At 47.0% G+C, this 26,171-nt stretch overlaps 2 protein-coding genes across 4 annotated transcripts in view; one reads left to right on the top strand and one right to left on the bottom strand.

Moving 5' to 3' along the window:
* Nucleotides 1–26,171, bottom strand: part of LOC135900130 (sodium-dependent phosphate transport protein 2B-like) — a 149,133-nt gene that overhangs the window by 82,010 nt on the left and 40,952 nt on the right. The window contains exon 1 of one of the 3 annotated variants that reach the window (XM_065429565.2): nucleotides 25,812–25,998. The exons of 1 other annotated variant lie outside the window; for it this stretch is intronic. The gene's annotated coding sequence lies outside the window, so the exon portion shown is untranslated. Of the gene's footprint in view, nucleotides 1–25,811; nucleotides 25,999–26,171 lie in introns of those variants that run through there. One more of the 3 variants, XM_070536884.1, reaches the window with a different exon arrangement.
* LOC139059053 (uncharacterized) lies at nucleotides 63–20,934 on the top strand. The gene is made up of 3 exons (XM_070536885.1): nucleotides 63–838; nucleotides 18,056–18,092; nucleotides 20,899–20,934. Exons 1-3 carry the CDS (start codon nucleotides 131–133, stop codon nucleotides 20,910–20,912), a joined length of 759 nt encoding a protein of 252 aa, XP_070392986.1. The 5' UTR covers nucleotides 63–130; the 3' UTR covers nucleotides 20,913–20,934.

The raw sequence follows: 26,171 nt of genomic DNA, 5'->3' as shown, positions 1-26,171 counted from the left end.
ACAAGGCACACTGGACACCACAGCGACACCTATGGTTGAACAACTCGTCTGCTGGCAACAGGGGTCAGCCCCGGACAGAAAACTACATAAGCAGCTGCCTCGCTATGCCACTCTGGGATCTGGCGCCAACATGGCCACCAGAAACTTACGCCTACTGTTTATGCAGATGACGTACGCTGCTTACGTGTTCGCCAACTTGACGTGTCCCCTGAGCGCCGAGAGCGCCGGATTGACCGACAGCAGTACGGCCCTTCGCTTTCCGGATGGACGCGGAGCGCTGATCACGACACCTTTCGACTTTGACGGCACCTGCCCGACTCTTCGCTTCTCGGATCCACAAGGCACACTGGACACCACAGCGACACCTATGGTTGAACAACTCGTCTGCTGGCAACAGGGGTCAGCCCCGGACAGAAAACTACATAAGCAGCTGCCTCGCTATGCCACTCTGGGATCTGGCGCCGACATGGCCACCAGAAACTTACGCCTACTGTTTATGCAGATGACGTACGCTGCTTATGTGTTCGCCAACTTGACGTGTCCCCTGAGCGCCGAGAGCGCCGGATTGACCGACAGCAGTACGGCCCTTCGCTTTCCGGATGGACGCGGAGCGCTGATCACGACACCTTTCGACTTTGACGGCACCTGCCCGACTCTTCGCTTCTCGGATCCACAAGGCACACTGGACACCACAGCGACACCTATGGTTGAACAACTCGTCTGCTGGCAACAGGGGTCAGCCCCGGACAGAAAACTACATAAGCAGCTGCCTCGCTATGCCACTCTGGGATCTGGCGCCGACATGGCCACCAGAAACTTACGCCTACTGTTTATGCAGGTTAGTTACTCCTACCGTTTCGTGAATGGCAAGCCATTTAAAAAATCGGCGTCAGATCCCATTGCATGCTTACTGTTCGCTGCAAGCAAACTGTGTTATTTTGGGTTAAGTTGCATTTTTAGCCCTGGTTGTCTGTCTAAGATTTACTTACTGCTCTCTGGAGATGTAGAACAAAATCCAGGACCCCTTTCTACTGAACAAGAACAGCAAATGTTTCAAGCTATTATGAAAATTCCATTGATGATGCAAGGGCAGTCCGAGATACTAGATGAGATCCGCTGCCTTCGAGCTAATCAGCAAGCAATGGAACAAAAGATAAACGATTTGAGTGTCAAAGTTCAACTCGCTGAGGAAACCGCATCACGCGTCACATCACTGCATGCCACGATAGAAAGGATTTCATGTCGTGTTGACTCGGCCACTTCTGCACTTGCCTCAATGCGTGATAGCCAAGACGACCTAGAAAATAGGTCTCGACGGAATAACTTGATTTTTTTCGGCCTTCCCGACACCGCGAAGGAAACATGGGCTGAATCAGAAGAAAAGATTACGTCCTTTTGTGCAGAGAAATTAAATGTGTCACTTGAACTACAATCTATGGAGAGAGCACATAGAATAGGGCGGTACTCTGAGCACAAGAAAAGACCATTAATAGTAAAATTCATATCATTTAAAGAAAGACAACGCGTCCTTGAGGCCGCCTCAAGACTAAAGGGAACAGGATTTGGCATTAGTGAAGACTACTCTAAGAAGGTTTGCTTTGAGCGCAAGAAGTTGCTTCAGTTTGCTAAATCACGTGGCAGTGATTTCAAGCTTATCTTCAATAAGCTCAAAATAGGTAAAAAGACATACAAGTACAATGCTGATTCCGATAACGTAATCGAGTTAGACGGATAGCCATCACAGTTCGCTACATCTCAGAAGACGGCTCACAACCTGAATTTCATTGTCGTGAATTGTCGAAGTCTAAAAAACAAAAAACATGAGTTTGAATCTCTTTTGGAATCGACAAAACCACATGTAGTCATTGGCACAGAGTCATGGCTAGATAGTTCAGTCTACAACAGCGAACTATTTCCGTCAGACTACACTGTTTACAGAAAAGACCGCAACTGCCACGGTGGTGGCGTTTTTGTTTTGATCCACAGCAGTCTCAGCAGCACTCCCATCAACATAGAAAGCTGCCTTTGCGAAACGGTCTGGTGTAGGGTGATGCTCGCAAACGGCCACTCTGTAGCAATCGGATCGTTCTACAGGCCCCCAAACTGCAGGTCACCGAAGCCTTTGTTTCAAATTAATCACATCATGCTCTCGTTAAACACGACATATATTATTCTTGGTGGCGACTTTAACTTTCCCCATATTAAATGGGAAAACTTTCAACCGCAAAACAATTCCTCGTCTCTTATTTCCACAGCATTTTGCGAGCTGATAAAAGCCAACTCTCTGTTCCAGTTTGTTGAGCGCTCAACAAGGTTAGGATCAGCTAATGAAAGCATAATTGATCTGTTCCTCTGTAACGATCGAGATCTTGTATCCAGCGTCACCGTAATTCCCGGTATAAGCGACCACGAAGTCGTTACTGCAAAACTAACGTGTACTGCTATGCGCCGAAAAAGCCCACCGCCACGGAAGGTGTTCTTTTATAATAAAGCAGATTACTCATCGCTATCTCTGGAACTTGACGGCTTTCTACCTGAATTTCGTCGACACACCTCAAACATCGACGTTAATTCTGCCTGGTGTTTGTTTAAAGCTAAGCTATTGTCATTAGTTCAAGTTTACGTCCCATCACGCATTGTATCGTCCCGACGGCAATCTGATAAGCCATGGATGAACCGCAACCTTCGATCAATTATTAACAGGAGGCACCGATTATATCGCAAATATTGCACATGCCCGGATTCCGACACGTATCTTAAGATGAAAGACCTAAGCAAGACTATCAACAAAGAGATGAGGAACGCTGAGGCTACATACCTGCGCACATTAGGTGATAAAATAAAATCTAATCCGAAAGATCTCTGGAAGTATGTCAAAAGTAAAGGGAACAACAAAGTAACTGTGCCTGATACTATAGATGACGTAAATTACGGTGATGACGTAACCAGCAAAACTGAGCACTTCAATCACTACTTCCAATCAATATTTTCCGGCACTGCTGCTATTGTGAAAGACTTACCAATTCCTACCGACTTCGAACAAATGGAAAACATAGAAATAACAGAACAGGGAGTTGCTTCACTGCTCAAGAACGTTAAAGTTAGCTCCGCATCTGGTCCTGACCACATTCCAAACTATGTCTTAAAGAACTGTGCTGCATCTGTCACCCCATTTTTAGTAATTCTTTTTCAGGCATCTATCGAAGAGGGGTCCCTGCCTAAAGATTGGAAAAGTGGTAACGTAGTACCTGTATTCAAAGGCGGCGACAAGACAAAGACAAAAAATTACAGACCTATTTCACTAATTAGCGTCTCATGTAAGCTACTAGAGCATATAATTTATACCAACTTAATGAGTCACTTACAGAGCAACGGATTCTTTTGCCCCACGCAACATGGGTTTCGCCGGGGATTCTCATGTGACACTCAGCTAATCGAGTTCACCCATGATATCGCATCATCAATAAATAACGGACACCAGGTCGACTGCGTATTTCTGGATTTTCAGAAAGCTTTTGATTCTGTTGCACATAACCTTCTACTCATAAAATTGTCTGCCATCAAAATTCCAGCATCACTGATGAAATGGCTTGAGGCGTATCTTACTGGTAGAAAGCAGCGTGTTGTGCTTGAAGGACTGACCTCATCAGAGACTGAAGTCTTATCGGGCGTTCCACAGGGGTCCGTCTTGGGCCCACTGTTATTTCTAATATTTATAAATGACATAGGAACGCATCTTTCCAGTCACATACGCCTGTATGCTGATGATTGTTGCATATATCGCACCATTACGTCCCCTGCCGATTCATGTATCTTACAAAATGACCTTCTAACAGTGTCCACGTGGTGCGACAGCTGGAGCATGAAATTAAACTCTGCCAAGTGCAATGTCATTCGCTTCACTAACAAGAGGGTACCACTTGCTAAAGATTACTTTCTAAACAGTGAACCATTGATCGAGGTAAATAGTTACAAGTACTTAGGCGTTGTCTTTAAATATAATCTTTCTTGGAATGACCATATAGAGAGCGTGGCGTTAAAGGCTAGTCGTATGTTACATTTTCTAAAACGTAATTTCTGGAGAGCCCCCCATAAGGTAAAGGAAACGCTTTATTTAACAAACGTTCGTCCGATGTTAGAGTACGGCAGCTCTGCCTGGGACCCAGAGACAAACACAGCCATTAACCAACTGGAACGAATACAAAAACGCGCCGCCCGGTTCGTTGCTGCCAACTATGATTTCACTCAGAGCTCATCACAAATACGTGTTAACTTGGGATGGCCACTTCTCGAGAACCGACGGAAATATTTGCGGCTTAAACTTTTCTTCAATATTTACACAGGCAAGACTGGTTTGTGCAGGGACACATACATAAAGAACCCAAGCTACATATCGCCTAGAACAGATCATTCGCTAAAGGTGCAAGAGTACAAATGCCGTATCAACCTGTATAAGCATTCCTTCTTTCCAAAAACTGTACATGATTGGAATAAACTGCCGCTCGAAATTGTTACAGCAACGCCATCTGTGTTCGTAACTTTGTTGTCGAAACATTTATATCTTTAGTTCTAAAATGTGTTTCGCTTCGGACAGAATAGGAGATTAACCTTTCCTGTCCGCGGCTTTTTGCCTTACTCGCTGTTCTTTTTTTTCATTACATTATTCTAATTATAATTATTATTAATATTATCATTGCGTCGTATTATGTACTAAAGTGTATTTATATTGTATTTCATAACCTCTAGTGTAATGTTGTGTTAAGTACTGTGTTTTCAATATCAATATTTTGTTGTATTGTGTATTAGATCTATCCTTTTGTAACATCAATCATCTGTATTTCCATCATTTGTATACTCCTTCCCCCTACTCTAATGCCCAACATTGGGCGCTGTAGGTATGTAAGTAAATAAATAAATAAGTGCCAAAAACATAATCGTAAATTGAAACTACGTATAGCGAAACTCACGGCAACCGCGGAATTTTATGCTGGGGAGCTCACCCGTCACAACTGGCGACAACTATGCAACAAGTTGCAGGGTAATCTTAGCACGGCCAAAACATGGTCGCTGCTACGCCATCTTCTTGACCCCACACAAACAAGGCAATTAGCCAGCAAACAATCCAACGTATCCTCCACAACCATCCGGGTTCTGATGACGAAATCCTGGAGGAGTTGCGGGCGCGGTACATAGGCGATTTCGAACCCGCACAAGGACTACCTCCAACCTACAGCGGGAGCGACAATTACGACCTCGACAAGCCGATCACTATCACTGAGGTACAACAAGCACTCCATGCACTCACACGAAACACCACCCCAGGCAAGGATAAAATTAATAACAAGCTCCTGCGCAATCTGGATGATGGCACCATTCAATCTCTTACTGACCTCTTCAATCATCACTGGGAAGCGGGTACACTGCCAGCAGACTGGAAGCACGCGGACATCATACTCATTCCGAAGCCAGGCAAACTCTCCAGCTTAGAAAATATGAGACCAATTTCACTGACTTCATGCCTAGGCAAGCTTCTGGAACATGTCATTCTCAATCGCCTTCAACCTTACCTAGAATCCAGCGACCTCTTTCCCGAAACAATGTTCGGATTCCGGCCCCACCTTTCTACCCACGACATACTTCTTCAGCTGAAGGAACAAGTCCTTGAACACGTCTCACCGCACAACACCGGAGTGATTTTAGCACTCGATCTCAAAGGCGCTTTCGACAATGTGGCTCACCATACCATCCTTACAAACCTAAGCCTCACGAACTGTGGCCGTAATACTTACAATTATATACGCGCCTTTCTAAGCAACCGCGCGGCCACAATAGGCATTGGCTCACTCAGAACCCCGACGTTACCTACCCGCAACACAGGAACCCCACAAGGTGCTGTTCTATCACCCACCCTTTTCAATATTGCTATGATGAAATTACCTGACATACTCAACGCAATACCAGGAATCAGGCATGCAATATACGCCGATGACATCACTATCTGGACCACCGCTGGTTCCGAAGGAGAGAAACAAGACGCCCTTCAACAAGCGACCGACGTCGTCCAGCAATATGCAGAATCAAGTGGTCTCCGGTGCTCCCCCGAGAAGTCAGAACTATTAGTCGTTCGACAGAAATCCCGAAGAAAACTCAATGAACTACCAAACATCACACTCATCCTCGACGACAAAGAAATACCCACAGTAAACCGCGTCCGCATTCTCGGACTCCACATACAACAGGACGGCGGAGGCGCATACACCATCCAACGTCTCAAGCAGACCACCTTCCAGATCATGCGAATGGTCAGCCGTATCACCACCAAACAATACGGACTGAAAGAAGACGACATAATACAGCTCGTCCAGGCCCTGATAATCAGCCGCATTGCCTACGCTGCCCCGTACTTGCCCCTCACTGCCAAGGAGATAGATCAATTAGACGTACTTCTTCGGAAAGCCTACAAGCAAGCGCTCGGCCTACCCCCGGGAACAGCGACACTCAAGCTTGAAGCCCTAGGAGTGCATAATACTATAAGAGAAATTATAGACGCCCCCCTCACAAGCCAACGAGAACGACTAGCCCTCACACCAACAGGAAGACCAGTCCTAGCGCGCCTAGGCTACCCCACACACAGCAAAGGCCACGAACAAGCAATCCATCTGGCCCCCAACTTGCGAGAGCACATTAAGGTAGCCCCTATCCCCAGAAGCATGCACCCGGAACATCATGCCGATCGTCGCCAAGCTCGCGCAAAAGCTCTACAGACAAGATATGGCAGTCTCCCCACCACACTATACACAGATGCCGCGCAGTACACCGAAAAAGCAGCCATGACGGCCAGCGTTGTCGACTATAACCTACAAGAGGTGGTCTCGATGACTGTCCGCACTGCCAGCGCCCTCGTAGCGGAGGAGACAGCCATCGCCTTGGCCATCACCTCTAGTCTGACCAACGAGTACATCACAATTATTACCGACTCCCAGGCAGCTTGCCGTAGCTACGCGAGAGGTCGAATATCTTCAATCGCCCACCGACTCCTCAAACAGGCCTCCGCATTCCCGGACGTTGAAATAGTGTGGACTCCAGGACACGAGTCCCTCCGTGGAAATCAGCGTGCGCACGCTGTAGCCCGAGCTCATGCCACCCGGGCGCCACAAGAGAGGGATACGGACGCATCCATGGAGCCCGTACCTTTACAATACAACGCCATACTACAACACCACAGATTCAACAGACGACAATACCCACCTCCACACAAGACCCTCTCACGTGAAGACGCCGTAACATGGAGACAACTACAAACCAATACATACCCACATTTAAGCAGACTACACGCAATCCACCCTACACTATATTCATACAAATGTCCTTTTTGTAATGATTACGCCTCCCTATATCACACCACATGGGCGTGCCCCAACGTGAAGGCGGCCCCGCAAATACCCAACCCCACACCCGAGCAGTGGGAGGCCGTGCTGACTAGTTCGGACCCTCGTAACCAGCAGCAACTGGTGCGGCGGGCCCGGGAGACAGCAAGAGCCGCAGGAGCCCTGGACTAAGGGCGCCTCCCGCACAAGCAGAAAGACACCTGCTTGTCCTTTCTTTTATTTCTTAAATAAATGTTTCTCCTCCTCCTCCTCCTCCTTTGATTTGCTTTTGAGGCCTCAGACACTCAAGTTACTGATTAGTAGCTTTTCGTCTGGAGTCCTTTCCTCTTGTTCAATGGCAAGAAATAAAAGAAAAAAATCTGCAAGAAAAAACTACTACTGACAAGAGTGTTTGACAACTATTCAGAGCAAAACGCGGGAACAAAGGTGTGAGACGGGCGGAGCAAGCAATTGTCCCGTCTCTCTCGCCTTCCCATGGTCGAGTGCGTTGCGTCCCATCGTTGTAAAATGTGCTTCACTAACTGGCCAGCCAAAAATACTCTTTTAAAGTTAGTGTCTCTTTCGCTCAACTCTTTTATGCGTAACTACTTGTTCAGCATTCAATGTGGAATGCATCAGGCTCTTCCCGCAGCACTCTGGAGCAGAGGGCGTATGGCTATTTCCTTCGAAGCTAAGCACTTGTACGGCCCGTCTCGCCTTTCTTTGGGACTTTGTCTGAAGGCTTCATCGTTGTCACATACGCCTCACCAACTGGCCCGAAAGGGTAATCCTTTACATGTATTCTTACCAATATACGATGTAACCGCGCGGCTGAGGTAGACCACTGCACGTATCGCTGCTCAGAAAGAAAGAAAGGAAGAAAGAAAGAAAGAAAGAAAGAAAGAAAGAAAGAAAGAAAGAAAGAAAGAAAGAAAGAAAGAAAACATAGAAAAAGAGGGAGAACACGATACACCTACTCCCTCGGGGACAATCGTCCAGACATGGCCGGAAGACGCAATCCTATTCACTGGTAGAAAGGCGAGACAGCTGTCTCCATTCCTGGAAGCTCTGCCACCGACTTGAGCTCGTGTTTTTACCGTCACGGAGAGGAGGTGGCACCTCGGGCGCAGCTCATCTTTCGACGCGAGAGCCGATCCAGCAATGCAATAACGTTTCCTACGAACGATACTAGAGAGCACTCTAGTGCTACGATATAGAAGCATGTACTCGCAGCGGTAAAGCTAGGGAAGCGATGGAGCACGTTTTATTAGAATGTGAAGATATCTGCCCGGTGGTCGATTTAGGCACCGCTGGCCTTCTTGAAGCCCTTGGGTTGATCGAGAGCAGGGGAAAGTAAACATGTTGGCAATAGAGATTAGCAAGAGGCGGTTGGAAGATTGGTGGAAGAAAAGGAGGGAAATGACAAACAACGGAGGCGCACGAAACCAGAGTTCCCACTAGGGGTTCATAAAGTTTCGTTACGGGAATTCTTCGCGATTTTTCTCCTTAACTTTTTTTTCTTTCTTTAACATAGGTAGGACGTTAGGCAACATAAGACCTTGGCAGCGCATAAGACCTTGGCATCCATCCATCCATCCATCCATGCTTTTTTTTATCTGAGACGTTCTTCTTGTACTTGCGACGCTTTACCTTTATAATTTCTAAGAAATAATATTTCCTAACGCGTGAAACGATAAGGGTATGCAAAGGCCTATTCATTACGAATGGTTGCATTTATAACGCAAATAGTTTATTGAAAATGGTCAGTTTGCAAAAGCCACAAAGTAGTTCCAAGTCTAGGCAAATCCCTCATTATTATCTGGATGTTATAATTACTTCATGTTTGCAACGCCTCGGACAAACCAGCGTACCACTTTCCTTTCTTTAATCTTCGTAGTAATATAAATGCAGTTATACGCACTCGATAGTCGATGTAGTATAAGCGGGTCTTGGTGCCTGCGGCTACCAACGGAATCATTAGCTTCGATTTTTCACTCATTCAGCGGCTTTAGAACACGCACGTAACTGAATGAAAATGAGCTAAGAAGTCTCCCATTTCTATTAGTGTCATCGTGAACCGTGCGCAACGCAGCCACCAATTATCACGTACAAGTGTGCTTTCATTTGGCGGAATGATCACTCAAGCTCCATTGCTTTTATTTTATGCCCTCTGCGTGCCAGAAATCCGTCAGCACAGCTGAGTCGTTAACACCAGAGAAACTGCTGAACGTTACTGAACACTGCGGAAACACTCGTTCTCTGATTACACGATTGACCGTAAGACATTTTGTTGGTTTACGTGGTAGTGCTGGTACACGCCTACTGCGGCGGATAATCGAGCAGCCTAAATGTAGGAACTCAAAGTTCGCGCGTAGTTGCTGTTGTTATTGAACCTGAAACATGACCTACACATACCAGGACAGAAGGCGACAAGAACGGAATAGTGTATGCAATTACCTTCTTAGTTTTTTACAGGGTCTCCTGCGTCGGTCTTAGCCTGGCAACATAGTTACGTTTTACCTCGCTCTGGCACGTTCATTGATCAAGAGCGTCCAAGGCCTCTTGATCAGTAACGACAAATTTGCCTCACTCCGTAGCGTGTGAGTGAGGAGCTGGGTAAAAAAGAAATCACACACTTACAGTTCAGTCTCATAATAGCCGCCTCTTTCGTACAATTATCTTAATTACCATTAACATTACTAGTGGTCCCAATTAACCTCTTCGCATTCGCCGTCACCGCACTATATGAGAAAGAGAAAAAAAAAGAGGATCGATGAATTATAGCCGCCTGTTCAGTTAATATATTTTTCCCTGCGCCACTCAGAGCGGGACCATCTTAATGCGAGGCATGCGGAAAGGTCCGCCGGATGAGCTTTGTCTCTGGCCTGATACTCTGTGCAGAAGAAAGAGAGAAGGGGAAGCAAGAAGAGAGAGAAGGGGACTGAGGATGACGATGATAATGTGCAGTGAAACTAAACGTCCACATGCGATACACATACCAATTCTGCCCACGTATTTCAACCGCGTCATAATGCGCAGCCCGCTCTCCATTAAAGATGTCATGAGTGGCACTGAATTCTTTGCCAATCCCTCATCAGTGGGTACGCGCTGTGGGTTGAGGTCATCATTATGAACATCGTAATCATTCGCGAGACTCTCGCGCACCCATTCCTGGGCTGTTCCGGCTTCCGGTGCTGTGCCACAGCGCTTACCGACTAAAATCTCCCGCCCCGGTTCCGCAACCTCAACCACTGCGATGACAGCCGTCCTAAGTGGCACCGGTATACGCGTAGTCACCGCTCCACCGCGGTTAGGAGTTGCGAGCGTGTCGGACACCGACGTCCCTACTGAATCCTTCCGGCCGATCGACGAGCCCGGCGTGAAACAGCTGCCGCCGGCACTCAGCATCTTCCTGGCCATCTTCACGCCGCTCGTGCTCGGCCTGGTCATTTGGTACGTGTCCGGCGCGTTGCTGGTTTCCAGCGGACGCCACAAGATGACGTCCTTCTGCTGCGTCGAGGGCGCCCGCCAACTGACGCAGTTCATAAATAGCAGCATCGACCCGTGCGTCAACTTCACGAGCTACGTCTGCTACAACGCCAGCCGAAATCACAGCACCGTAACGGATCTTCATCAACGGCTCCTTGAGAACATGCTGAGAACCGGGGCCACGGCCACGACCAGCTGGACCAGCCCGGCGGCAAGGACGCTGGCAGCTTTCTATAGGTCCTGCCTGATGATGCCCTGGTCGAAGGAAGGCATTCTGCGCAACCTGACGTCAATCGTTATCGACAGAGGTCACGTTCACGCAGCGATGACGGTGAGGGAGATCCTCGACTTCTTTCTCAAGATGTCGCTCCAGTACCGGCTCCCTGCTGCAGTCAACATCGAGCAGAAGTTCACGCTCAACGCCCTCAACAACGCGTCGGCGCATATAGCCATCTCAAAAGCGGAGTACGCTATAACGGAGCTGTGCCCACGCTGCAACGACTGCATCGCCTTCGTACTGAAGCAGTTCAACAGCAAGATCGGATGCAACTTGTCGGAGGTTGACCTTCTGCGCTTCGGTAGCGAAGTGGCGGCAGAGAAAAGCGGACCCGCTGCGAACGAAACCGGAGACTTCGGCGAACTCGCCGACCTCTTCGAATCTGTGTCTCTGGTCGAGTGGAAGAACGCCCTGTCGGCGGCCTACGTCGACCTGCGCGAAATTGACCGGGTCGACGTGGAAGGCAAGTCGCAGCTCCGGAGCTTCATGAGCAGACTCTCGAGTCCGTCCAATCAACCGACCTCGGTCGCCTTGATGGTCGCGTACAGCGTCTTGTCCTCGTTCAGCCACTTCGAGACCGAGCTTTCGCACGACGCCGGCGGCAATCAGGAGGCGTTCTGCAACCGCAGTGTCCACGGGCTGTCTCACACCTGGGAACAGCTTCGATCCGACATGTCTTCCAATATTGGCAAAAGCTGGGAGATTCACGTGATCTTCGACGCGGTCATCAAGGCCATCTCCCAAATGGTCATGAACAGCAGCCTCTTCGCCGCCGGCGACCACCTGACGGCCAAGGCCTTCCTCAGGAGCCTTACGCTGCTGCTTCCTCACGAGTACGCGGTGGCGGACAACCATCCGCCAAACATGACTCAAGTCTATCTGGAATACCACTTCAATATGCTCGAATACGAAGAGCGGCTTATGCGGAAGAAGACGAAGTTGCGCGTATTCGGGTCGCCGGCGTCTCGCGTCCACCACCTGACGCTGTCCGCCGGGAACAAAATCCTCGTACCCACGTCGTTCTACCACGACCTCGGCCACCTTTCGGAGTCATCGGTGATGCACAACCTGCCGTGGCTCGGAACGAACATCGCCAATTTCGTGTGGGACCTCCTGGTCGATGAGATTTCGTGGTCCAAGGCAACCTCGAACAATCTCGCCGACATGCGCCAGTGTCTGCGCCGATCACACGTGAGGCCCGCCACCGTCTCGCCCCGAAGCGTCGGCGTAGTGTTGGCGCTGAGGTCCTTGCTGAACAGCCTGGACCAGACGAGCCTGTACGTGCCGAGAACGCTGGACGCCCGTTGGAGGCTTTCGCACGGACAGTTCTTCTTTATGCGCATGGTGGAGAGATCGTGGTGCGACCGGGACCACAGCGCGCTCAGGACGGTGGAGTGGACCGAGATGAACTCCGCGTTGGACCTGACGCCCGAGTTTGGCGAAGCGTTCCACTGCCAGACGTCTTCGGCGCACCGCAGCAGCTGCTTTGCCTGAGGCGCTCCGCGTTTGCCACGGCTGTAAGCGCGCGCGCGTCTGATTCATCAAGGCAAAAATAAATAAAATATACTCTAATAGTACTCGCCCATGGGCAACTTGGAGTGGCGTTGTGGTAAGTAACGCAACGCCACACCGGAAATCACACTAGCATGAGCGAAAGAAGGCCCATTGCTTCTTTTTCTTTTTATTTTCTTGCTCTTGTCTGAGTCGTCTATGAGCTGCGTTGTTCAAGAAAAAGAAACACAATGCACAAAACAGATTGTGTGCATACGCTGTGTTCGATCCGTAAATTTTGGTTGCGTCAGCAAAGAACAGCTTGATAAATTTGAAATGCGCGCCTTTAAGGACGGCGAAATAAAAGGCGCCGCTTTTAAGCAGGGGCACATGCGACTGTCGTGCTGCCATCTAGGAACGTCGCGAGGAAGCGTTGGAGACGCGCCAAAAATTGACCGCGCGGAGGAAACTGCATCGGTATCGCCAATCTCGGAGGCGGTTTTCGTGGAGCTTCGGTGCGAACGCAAATGCCCGCTCAGAATGTCGCCTAGTGAGGCATTTGTTTATTCCAACATGTGCTCCTTGAAAAGGTTCGACTCTCATACGCTTGTGTTGGTTCAACTTTTAGTCCATAAGAAATCTAGAACAGTGGAAGCTTCTGATCTCTGAAAAATTGTATGTATCCAGTATAACTTCGGAATGCACAATACAGGTTAATAATAATAATAATAATAATAATAATAATAATAATAATAATAATAGTGGTTTCCCCATCTGCCGCGTGAGAACGAAAGGGCACCTGTCGTGGTTGTTCAGTGGCTATGGTGTTGGGCTGCTGAGCACGAGGTCGCGGGATCGAATTCCGGCCACGGCGGCCGCATTTCGCTGGGGGCGAAATGCGAAAACACCCGTGTGCTTAGATTTACGTGCGCGTTAACGAACGCCAGGTGGTCGAAATTTCCGGAGTCCCCCCCTACGGCGTGCCTCGTAATCAGAAAGTGGTTTTGGCACGTAAAACCCCATAATTTAATTCTTTTAGAACGAAAGGGCTCAGGACAGGGTGAACAGATTAATTGAGGGAATGAAGAGAGTAAAACTGGAAGTGTGATGAAGGCACGAAATGCCTGACAAGGCAATCATGCATAATCATTCGTGTAAAGCACGAGTGTAAAGCAAAACGGCGACAGTTGTCCATGCTAATACGACGACAGAGCCATCAACCACAACGTTGATGCCACAATGACGACGATGACGTTACAGCGGCACGCACAATTCGAATATGGAATGTTTTGAGGCATCATCATCATAAACAACAACAAATGAAATTGTCAGCGCCTTCTTCTCCGACTACGAGCACAAAGGCTATATGGGTGGCAGCGAAAAGGGTCATCGACTGTGGTGCTGCCATCTAGGAACATCGTGGGAATGAGCTGGAAATACGCCAGAGATTGACGCTGCGGCGCAAGGCGAGCAGAATCTCGTCAAACATCCTCCGTTGTGCGCATTTTTATTCAATTAGCCTTTAGATCGCTCTCCCTCTCTCTCTCTTTCTCTCTCTCTCTTACCACCCGATCTAAATACGGCTGGCTGCAGCCGGAAATCGAATCTTTCCCCTCGAGGTCAACAGACAGGCACTTGCCTGTAGCGTCGACCGCGGTAATTCGCATAACGTGAGCATAACGGCAAGTGTAGGAAGAAAGGAAAAAACGCCGACGGCGAGAAAGTCTGCCAAGGAAACACTACAGCGACAAAAGAAGCAATAGGAGCCGGCGTGAAGTGGCCGAGAGATAAAAGCACTTTCCTGCACGCCCTCGTGTTCGCTTTCCTTTGCATACTGTTGAAAACGTAACAGATACAATGCGATAAACCTGTAATTTAGCTAATTTAGCTGTTGGACTAGAGTTCAGTGCATGTGAGACGCGTCATAAGCCGGGGGCCTGCTGTGTTAAAAATTTCCCGCCTACACCATTGCGTACCTAGAAAGAACATCTATTGCTACTACACAAGCTAAGCGCACTCAACATTGACCCGGGAGTACTTAGCTAGATCCAATCGTTCCTTTCGTGTGGTTCCCAATTTGTAGTAACTAATGACTCCACATCTACCGCGACTCCAGTTGAATCCGGCGTTCCACAAGGGTCTTATCTTGAGCCTCTTTTATTTTTAATATATATTAACGATTTACCTGATAACGTTTCCTCACAAATTTGTTTATTCGCAGACAACTGTGTTACATATCGAAAAATAATTAATGCCTGTGCTATAACTACCCTTCAATCTGATTTAAATAACATATCTAATTGGTGCCTCACATGCTGCATGGAACTTAACATTAATAAATGCAAATCTATGCGGATTTCTCGTTATAACACTACCTACGCTCTCAATGACTGCCCCCTTCAATCCGTTACATGCTACCGTTATCTTGGCATTCAAATAACTAGGGATCTTTCTTGGAAGCAGCACGTACAATATGTAATATCCAAAGTTAACCGCTCCTTAGGATGCTTGAAGAGAAATGTTTAGCTTGCGCCTGTTTTATTAAAACGGCTGTTGTACACAACATACGTCCGCCCCCGATTAGAATATGCCTCATTCGTTTCAGATCATCATCAGATAACATTAATTAACGAAATTGAATCAGTGCAAAATCGCTCTGTTCGTTTCATCTTAGCTAACTACCATCGCACTGCTAGTGTTACAATAATGAACAGTACCCTTCAAATTCCATTATTATCTCTTCGCAGAAAAGAATCACGCATTTCCTTTTTTTCATAAAATCTACCACCCCAACGCATCTCTTCGCCCTGTTTGGATCCAACCTGCGCCTTATTATTCGGCTCGTCGTAACCACTTACATAAAGTTAACGTACCCCGTCATAACACCATCGCGTGCTCACAATCATTCCTTCCTAGGACTTCAGTCGACTGGAATAATCTACCTACATCATTAGTAAGCATCAGTGACCCCACGCTTTTTAAGAATGCACTAATCAACGTAAAATAATGTATGGTGGCAAATGGCACAATCACGTACTTATTCGTGAACACGTTGTCTACTTGCCAAAGTGTACTCTTTCTGTACTTTCATATTATGTAAGTCTCTCTTTTCGTTTTTATGAATGCATTACTAGTTCTTTTATATCACTTTTGTTCCCTGCACAGTGAATTCCTAGAACTAATCCTGTATTAATAGTCTTGGAATGTATTCTCGTCCCTCCCCTCTGCAATATACAATTATGTACCTTGAGGGTATATCACAAATAAATAAATAAATAAATAAATAAATAAATAAATAAATAAATAAATAAATAAATAAATAAATAAATAGCATTGCAAACATAATTACTACACATGAACTGCGGATATGGTACGATATTTATATCGACTTGCCATTCTAAGGCATCTACTCCTATGCACGTGTATCAGTACTAGACGCAGAAAGAGGCGCAGACACCCTCTGTACCTATTACGTCTGTGTTGAATTCGGCCATAAGCTGCTCTTTCCTCGTGGGAAAGGTGACACTATCTAAGGACCCACTATTATCGCGTATACAAATGTTTCAAGATTCCGACGCAGACAAACAGCTAATTTATCAATTTTTTGGGCTGCCACAAGTGGTGAACTGTCAGTTTAATTTTACCAGACGCTCTAATAAATCGCTTTCAAGTGAAACACAACAAATTATGACCACAATGCGCAGCAAGAAAAATGCGAACCAGAGCAAGCGTAATGTAGGCGCAGTGACGAACGGCGCGAAACGTCGCTGCTTCGGGCAACAGGAACCAAACTCGGGCTGCACACAGCGTCGCCTCCGAGATTGCTGCGGCGCACCTTTGAGAAGGCGATGGTGAACTCGGAGGCAAGGGTGTAGAGTTGCACCTTAAGAATACTCGATGAAAATCTGTATACCTGTGCCGCGAGTTGGCATGTTCAGAAAGCATTAGGACGCGACATGGAGTTGCCTACGCCTCGTCTTTACGGACTTCCAACGATTGTGTGTACCCCTGTTTTAACGTTCATGAAGCTGACTCTGCGTGAGATGTCTATGTGGCAAAAATGAGCCATGTCAGGAATAATTTTGCTGGCTGCATGATTTCCTCGATACTATAAGGAAAGATAGTCATTGAGAATCAAACTTTTAATTATATGCGGTGAATTCTAATTAGAGTACATTATCTAGTTTTATCGGGTGTATATGAGTCCCGCGGTGTGTATCGTGTTTCCTGAAGCAGTACGGAACGTTTGAATCAACGAACGCATGAACGAAAATTTTCATGTCTCCACCCCGATAATACATAAGGAAAAGGACTGGTTGTGAATGCAAAACAGTTAACTGATCACAATGAGCGCTATGAGGCTAGAAATCTGCACAGTTTAACCGCAAATACCTAAAAGAATCTCAGCTAGCGCTTCCTCTACCCAGAAAACACCATATTTCCTCAGGACATACCAATTAAGTACTGAAGTCCCATATACAAAAAAGGAAGTCACAGGGATACCCCATTGACTTTAGCGAAAGGATATCCAATAAACATCCCAGAATAGTACTTGAACGGGTACCTGCATGCAATAGACACAGGCATGTATGCGTATTTCAGTTCTCCTTTATGAAATCACGCAAAGTTTCTAGCGTCATTGTTTAAAGCGAATATTTTATTAGCCATCCCGGTATACGCGCCTTCTTCAATCACGTTAAAGTTAAACCTGTGTAACCCTCCCAAATTGCATGCCTTACGGAAGAAAAAACGCAGAATGTCAATTATTAACTATAATTTTGCATATTAATTCTTCTGGCGTATGGGCTTTAGCAATTGCGCCATACGTGTAACAAAATCGCACGATATGCTAACGTTGGTCATTTCCCACACTTATGTACAGGTACCTCAATCTTGCGCATTGTGCTGGTTCAACGTACTTAGCGCTTCAATCGCGCCCGAAAGGTTCATTCTAAATGAAAATTTATGAGGATTGAAACCGTCCGTGTGGCAGACCGACATGCCAAGTTCTCCAAGAAGCGATGAACAGTTTATATTTCAGTCTCATCTATTTTTAAACACATGACAAATTCTAAATAGGCAGACAAAAAGCAACAAAAAGCAAAAGCATCGTTATTACTATCGATTTTACCATATGTTCATTGTGTACAGACATGGAGCCGTGACTGCCACCGCATATGCCGTCGTATCTGTTTTCATGGTTTCGTGTCGTCCTCCATGGTCGCACGGTTTTGCGTGTAGTGTTACTAGTTCACTCTAGTACACAATAGTATTGCGTGCTCCCTCGGCGAGTGTTTTCAAAGTTCGTTAGCGTATCCGATCTGCGCTTGAATCGAAGTGTTGTCATTTTCTATAATTCTTTCTAACCAGTCCGGTCTGTGCACATACGTGTGATGACGCTGTTTTTCATCTTCCTTGTGGTTTGCGCTAGGTTGGAAGCGCGTGCGCCATGGAAAGCGAATACAAACGTAAGTTATCTCTGCCTTTTTCATTCCTCGGTGTTTGTAGAGTTACTCGTATTCTTGAAGTGCAGTCGGGCGGTGCACTTTCAGTGTCACGACAATGTTACAAGTCAATTTACTGGCTGTTGGGAGATGGAAAAAAAAAAATTAGGAGAACACGCGCTAGAAGCCATAATTTCCAACGTTCTTGGTTGAATGTTGTATAGTGCAAATGATAAGCAGCGAGTTCGGAGTAAGCTCCGTCTCTTAAGCTTGGGCAATTTGACGCCACCTTCCTTTCACTTGTGCTCTGTATCGGCATAAATTGAAACGCAAGCAACGGAGTGCATGGCTTCTCCACAAATGCCTCACCTAGCTCTGCCTTCACGATAACAGAGTTTATAGCTCAGCGGGCCTGCGTAGACGCCAGTGCGCAGGCGCAGTACAACATGCGCGGTACAACATGCGCAGCGGCGTCTACGCTGGCTCGCTAAGCTATAACACTGTAATGACATGAGCGCGAGGATTCTATACCGACCCCCGTATTGGGACCGTGCAGCGTGTGAGAAAGCTTTTTCGCAGTTGCCGCCGGCGCGCTGTCCTGTCTCAAAGTCACCGTGACGGACTGACACTTCCATGAGTCAGTGGCGCAGGTTATTGTTTCCTTATGTAGGAGCGCTCTCCATCAATCGAGCAACGAGGGTCGCTAGCGCGCACGCAATTTGTGGTACGTGGCGCGACTGTAGCGTTGGACGAATCACGAATCCTTTTTCCCACGGTTATCACGAGGCCAATGCTAGGTTATGAAAAAGTGTAAAGAAGCCACGTGCTCCGTTCTTGTTTCAATTTTATAAGGCTGTTAGTGCGTTTAGTTATGCTTAGGACTCTTTTTATGCGAAGCATATTACGAGGGCTCAACCCAGCTCCTCAGGCGCGGCGGTGACCATGAAATCACGTGACACCGTGACGTCACGACAGAGGAGAAGTGGCTTTGGCTCAACTCTTGCAAGACGGGCTGGGTGGGAGTCGAACCAGGGTCTCCGGAGTGTGGGACGGAGACGCTACCACTGAGCCACGAGTACAACGCTACAAAGCGGTACAAAAGCGCCTCTAGTGAATGCGGTGTTGCCTTAGAAACGCGCTGTTTCTAAGGCGTGCGTCTCTTGCTCAGGCGCACATTTCGTTGCCGCGCCGAACGCTGCTTTGCTCGACGCTCACCGCGTCCAATGCGGGGCGCGTAGTCGCTGCCCTGTAGCCCATTGTCTTACACCCCTTGGCGGGTCGACGGGAACGCTGTCGCGTTCCACTCTTGAAGGCGAAGAAGTAATGCATGAGTTGTTTCTTCGTCTAGCCGAACCAAATATAGCCAAGCAACAGCAGTTCACCAGGCTAAACAGTGGTTCAACAACTAAAATAAAGGCTAGTATGCTTCGCATCCTGGGCTTAACCTTACCTAAGCCACAGCCATTTTTTTTTCAAACGATGCTATATGAAGTAGTTTTCCTTCTTGCAAATAGTGCTAAAGTAAAAAAATTTACGTAATGCTTTATTTTGATAATTTTCGTACAGCCTTAAGGCTGCAAGAGAATCTATTTATGGAAATGATCTTGCACGTACTGATTGGTATTAAACAGACCCGTTCACAGTATACTTTAACCAGCTGCTCAATAATGCAGACAGTGCTCCTTCGCAACCTTGTGACCTTCTAGATTTGCCTTCATTTAATGGGACAGACGTTCTGGACTAGAACAAGAAACTTGATGCGGACGAAGAAGCTGGACATCAAATGTAAATTGCGCTCCTCCATCGATTATTCTTATTTTGCACATTTTATGACTGCAAACATGCTTTAATTAGTGCTATACTCCCTAGCCTTAGTGTGAAGTTGCCTGTATAGTAATAGTGTTGTGAAATTTGTGCTAATATAAGTTTTTGATAATTTTAGCACTTTTTGGTGGCCCGAAGTTTGATTCATGACTTGCTGTAGAATTTTACATACACTAACTGATTAAAGAATTATAGATTATAGATTATAGAATTATAGATTATAGATTTGAATAAAACTACAAGTCTATTCGCACTTCTCTATTACCAAGACTTCGTTCAGGTCGTGAAACTTCGAATGCTAATTGGGTCCTAATTTATCTTTAGAGCTATATTTTTCCTTGTTTCTTTTTAACAGAACAATCGCGTGGTTCTCCAAGGAGGGGATTCAACTACACAACGAACAACATAAATACTTCTGTCCCTCCTGAGCTGGAATGGCACAATCAAATTCAGGTGGTTCAGTACTGAGGGGGAAAAAATGTAAGCTGCATTTGTGCAAGCCAATGTCTGCTGAGTTGAAGTGTAGCAAGCTTAATATCACTTAGTTCTTTTTGAATCTAGTATTAATAATTTCAGTGTTATACTCACTGTACCTAGGCTGCTTTGACAGATGCACCCTTTATTGCATAGTTAGATAGATTTTCTAAGGTAAAATATATTTGATGCAGAACGTTGTAAGAACGTGTGGCTATACACCTACTATTCACTGGTAGTTAGTTCCCTTCTTTAGTAGAGTATGACTCTGTTCCAAGTTTTGTATGGTGTGTAACCCTTACGGCAAGGATGGCATTGAATTCCGCTTCCTATACAGTCAGTAGATTTTAAATTTTTGTTTTAAATGCAACAAACCCCATGAAACAGTGTAAACCAAACTGTAAGCTCGACCATGTGACCTGAAAATCATGCATGGAGAGTGATATTACTTAGATACACTGAATCATAGTTTAGAACTGTATTTTGCGTGTTTCTGCTGACTTTATGTCATAGGATCATTGCTTATTTCCAGACAGCACGTGTTGAAAAGGAGGAGGAGGATGAGATTTTAATGAAGAGAAAGGAGGAGAGGTCGGCCTGGAGAGCGTGTCTCTAGCCTGCTACTTGTCACTGGGGTAAGAGGAAGTGGAATATACAGGGATTCTTTGCCTCAGGGTATTGCTGAATGAAAACACGAATGTATGTAACGAATGTAAACACGAATGAACAGGGATATAAAAAAGCTAATGTGTGTGCGTACCTTTCGCCACGATGGCCACTTGTAGAGACAGTAAATGTCTTCCCATCTTTGTTCAAACTTCTGTGTCACCTTTTTGTCGTGTGCTACACAGCTTCGCTGGCCATCCACCTCGACAGAGTGCAATGGCTCATGATTTTGTCATGATCATTTAGCTTTCGTACTTGTACATACAGCATGCTGCTTTCTAAAGTAGCTTTAAGAGTACCTGTCAAAATAATGTGTCCTAATTTTAATGTGTTCATTGTCTATGGGAAGTGTACATGCATTAAAGATTACATCTCGAAAGTTTAGCTGTTGTGAACTATTCTCTAATTTATAGTGCATTCTTCAACGTGAAATTGGTGTCCTGCACTTACGTTCAGAAATGGAAAAACACCAAGCATCCTTTAAAAAACAATTCTTTCTTTCAACATTCGGCACCTTGAGAAAAGTCCCTGATATGCACTGCCCTTGTCTCGTTGTTCTTTTTATTACTCATTTCTGGTATAAAACTATTACAGGATGATCAGTAAAGTGGAAAGTTGGGCTAGTTGGTGAGTGATCATCATACCTTGCTGGTGAAGCAGCGCACTGACACGGACACAGTGGAGACACTGTCGTCTTTTCCTGTTTGTCTTCACTGTGTCCGTGTCAGTGCGCTGCTTCACCAGCAAGGTATGATGATATTACAGGATGACTTGTGCTTTTGTCATCTGCTTCTTTACCTGTTTCCCGTCCTGAAAGCATTTTCAAGTTTTTGTTCCAGGCTTGCAATTGAATCACGAATAGCAAGATGCATTGTTGTCCCATTTTACGTATGTTAGAAACTGCCGCACACTCAGTACTGTGTAGGCAGGTGTGTGTGCTCCCGCCTTCACAGCACCGGAAGCGGTGCTAAGAAGGCTTCGTAAATACACGTATATAGAGGAAAACAACAGAAGCACTGAAGGCCGCGAGGCTGCAGTCAGGACAAAGCAGGAAGGCAAGTGAATACGTACGTTGGGGTGATTAAAGTTCGCAAACGTTTGAAGAAATGCACAAATTTGAAAAATGCAGTTCATTCTATTCATGGCTATGTGCCTTCAAATGCCGCATGCACTGGTAATTTATGGAAACAGCGGAATATGTAACATCTAAATATGGGCCCAGTATGTTCCAGGTGGGGGTGGGGGATATTTACTGGACGTCCTGTGGATGCGGGTTTTGTCTCACTTGAGAGTATTGGGGATTTGTATGGGGCATCCCACGGGCATCTCACACTTCCTAAGCAGGACATCCCAAGGACATGAGGAGTGGGTTGCCTGGGAAATATCTCTGAGCGACGCATGGTTCCCACAGTGGCTGAAAGACGGCAGAGCCATACTTCCTCGTATTAATGTCAGTAAGAAACGCCATAAGCCTCTGAATGGAAGCATCCGCTAATTTGATGGTGACAAGACGGCACCTCTGTGGAAGTTACGGGAGGTCACGTGACAAACAGAAATCAAATGTGACTCTGTGAACTGCACACTTTACCACAGCCTGCGACGACTTGTGCTTTGTGAGTCACTTGAAATGATATGACAAGTGTATGTCATGAGCAGACACCCCGTTGCTATTCCCTCCTCTCCGTTACCATTGAACCCCTCCCCCCCCTCTGTTTTGGCGAGAGTCACCGCTAGTGCAGATAATCTGACACAGGATGGATGAATAGATAGATGCTACGAGCGTCCCCTTTGAAACGGGGTGGTGGGTTGCGCGACAAAGCTCTTGTTACTATACAGTCATACTTGAATAATAATTGGTGGCACTGTCTGACGACAAAACGGAGGACCTTGACGCGTGCCTATAGCGTTCAGAAAAGACAGACTTTAGCAATGATCGTAACAGAAACGAACGGAGAACTATGCTGTGTGTTTACTCGACGGCTAAAACACTGATTGTATATGGACGAATGTCCGCTACACAATCTCTTGCCCATGTCAAGTCGAAAAGCAAGTTGCTCTGGAAATTTAGGTTAGCTGCAGAATTATTCAATGTTAACATTACGAGTAACAAGCCGCGTCACGCTTAGGCTGGCCAGCAGGATCCCTTTTCGTCTTCAAACTAACTACTTAAACAGGGGTGTCGAGATGCGCAAGAGATAAAAAGAGTGAAAGCCATTAGTTAGACAAATTAATGGTAACGGTAAGGTGTGTCATGCTGCAATACAAGATTGTAGCCTATTTTAGGGAATAAAATCTGAAGGATGTTGAAGCCGAGGCGTCCTATTACCAACATAATGGGCGTAAAAATAATAGAAAGAGCGGAAAAAAAGATGCAGTCATGCGCGTCTCACTGGCAGCGCAACGTCGGACGATGCAGTGGTAAACCAGCGACGAGCTGAAAGAAGCAAAGGAATACTGGCATGGAGGGATGTTATGAGCGTCCCCTTTGGAACGGGGTGGTGGGTTGCACCACCAAGCTCTTGCTATTACACTGCCTAATGTCCTACCTAGGTTAAAAAAGAAAAAAAAAGCCCTAGGAACTCCCACAACCAAATTTTCTGATCCCCTATTGCGAACTTTGCTTTTGTACGTCTCCGTTTTTTTTTTGTCGTTTCCCTATTTTCTTTCACCAAGTTGTCAGTCTTGCCGCTTCTTGGCAGTTGTCAACTGTCAGCGGACCCTAGTGGCTCGAAGCTGCGCAGGCCTCTAGGATTGTTTTCATTTTTCCTTTAACCAGGCACACATTTCTGACAAACTCACTAACGCCCTCGAGTCGATTCAGAACCGCGCGACACGATTTATTCTGTCTAATTATTCGTACAATTCAAGCATCTCCACACTAAAATCTGAAAGAATCTTGCGCGCGCTCTAGTATCGCGCCGTAGAATAGGACGTGTTGACCTTTTTTTTTTAAATACATTTTTTCCATTCTTTGTCTTTTGATAACCCGTACATAAAAAGAGCCCACCGCATCGCCAGCACCAGTCATTTCAACACAGTATATCAACCACAAGCAGATACCGTGACTTTTCATCGGTCATTTTTCCTGCACACAGCGTAAGACTAGAATGGCCCGCTCACCGAAGTTGCCGCTGTAATCGACCCACTGCCATCCAAGCGGCTCATGGAAAACATTCCATTGTGACTTGTATTATCTTCGTTTCCCATTAGCCGCTTACTCCACCCGCCACGATTGCTGAGTGGCTGTGGTGTTGGGCTGCGAATGTGTTGGGCTGCGGTGTTGGGACCGAATCCCGGCCACGGCGGCCGCATTTCGAAGAGGGCGAAACGCAAAAACACCCGTGTACTTAGACTGAGGTGCACGTCAAACAAACGCAGATGGTCCAAATTATTCCGGAGTCCCCCACTACGGCGTGCCCCATAATCAGATCGTGGTTTTAGCACACAAAACCCCATAAGTCAATCTAATTAAAACCGCCCACGGCCTCATGCTATGTCTCAACAAGATAAATGAACTAGCAAGAAAATCGGCTCCGGCACGTCATTTGAAGATGACAGGGCATACGTACAGTCCAGGCTCCCATAGCCGTCTGGCCGAAATTTTCAGAGTAGATCGAGGCATTCAACTTTGCAGGACATCTATTGCAGGACGTCCGACCGCGCCAGCGAAGGCGTGATTTCGATCGAACGCACAGCAGGCGGTTGTTGCTGTGCAGTGGCTGCTCCCGTCGCACTTTCTGCGCGCGGCGATCAGCGCGCTATGCGTGCTTTGCGCTCCCGACATTTGTGTACGCCTTATACAGAGCGCAGGGAACATCTGTGCGTGCTGCGCTCACGGTGAGAGACGCATCGACGATGCAGAGAAAACAAAGGGGAAAAAAAAAATGACAGAGAAGCCGCAAGCTGTATCTCGGCGGCTTGCGGTGAGTGCATTGAACCCGGCAGACCAGAACAAAGGCAGCGCGCGCCGCCAGCGTACACACGAAAGCTTTGGACGCGTCGTTTCAAGCGAAGCATTCGCAGAACGGGCGTCACTCGGAGAAGCCTCTACCGTAGGGGTAATCGCCTCCGCTAAGCCGTTCGAACAACGAGGGCTGCTTATACATCCTCTCCACAGCTATGTTCTTTGCAATATATCGCTTTTTCTTTTTTGAGCGATCGGTGACAAATGCTAGGAATGTATCGTGCTTCGAGACGTTATTGAGGGCGTCAAAGTGTAACGGGGCTGCCAGCAATGCATATTGTAAAAGAAAATGAAAATTGAGAGAGAAAGGTAATGCTGCTGCCACGAATTGCAAAGGAATGAGGTGTCCCGCTCGTTGTGCTACCCGCCTGACGCAGCGTGAATCCGCCATGCTCGTTTCACGCCTTTTCCAAACCGAACTGAGCTTGCTTTGACGGTTGCCGTAGTCGGCGAGAGTGGAGAAGGTACAGTTACTACTGCCGCAGCGCATTTCAAGTTGAACGGTCTCCACGCGAGTGTAGATACCGCTTCTTAAAACGTCATTCAGACAACCTGAGCAAACAATATGCGCACCGTCTTTCTCATAGGCACCGTAAGAATCGGTCTCCCAAGGGCTTTTTGGCTCAAGCTAGACGAATCGCAGCTGACTCCGTGATTTCTCACCATCGAATAGGCAACGCGAATTGCACAGAAAAAAAAAAAAATAGAGCGCGATGCCACTGTGCGCATATGTTCGCGTCACCGCAGGGTACACTTTGGCCAGAGCGGCCTGTCACGGTCGATTCTATGCGGAATCGTAACGCGTTCACACTTACGGTTCCAGTCGCGGCGATGCAGAGAGTCCGACGATCGCAGCCGGCGCTTTCGAGATGCGGAGCGCAGATGTGATCCGACGGAGGCAGGACGCGCGACGTCGGCCACTCGCTACAATCGGACACCACCTGACGCACACGCGGACGCGCCAGCGTTGTCGAAGCGCGGCCTCCTCTCCCGCGAGGTGTACACACGCCCCCGCAGTTTGCGACTATACTATACGGGGCGAAGGCCGTTGCCGTTCTGGGGGGGGCGGGGTGGCATTTTACCCAGGCCTTGCAACGGTGCGCGCAACACACGCGGTCCCCCGACCCCTCCGAATGGGTTTTCCCCGCGGACGAACCACTCTCGCGCTACGCCGT

Source organism: Dermacentor albipictus, chromosome 4 (genome assembly GCF_038994185.2).
Source record: "Dermacentor albipictus isolate Rhodes 1998 colony chromosome 4, USDA_Dalb.pri_finalv2, whole genome shotgun sequence".
Lineage (NCBI taxonomy): Eukaryota > Metazoa > Arthropoda > Arachnida > Ixodida > Ixodidae > Dermacentor > Dermacentor albipictus.
The sequence above is the reverse complement of the archived record's forward strand: the minus strand, read 5'-3'. Positions and strand labels throughout refer to the sequence as shown.

Coding starts and splice junctions, on each gene's coding strand:
- LOC139059053 (XM_070536885.1), top strand. CDS start 131: ATGGCCACCAGAAACTTACGCCTACTGTTTATGCAGATGACGTACGCT. Junction 839..18,055: donor TACGCCTACTGTTTATGCAG/GTTAGTTACTCC, acceptor GGTTTGCGCTAG/GTTGGAAGCGCGTGCGCCAT.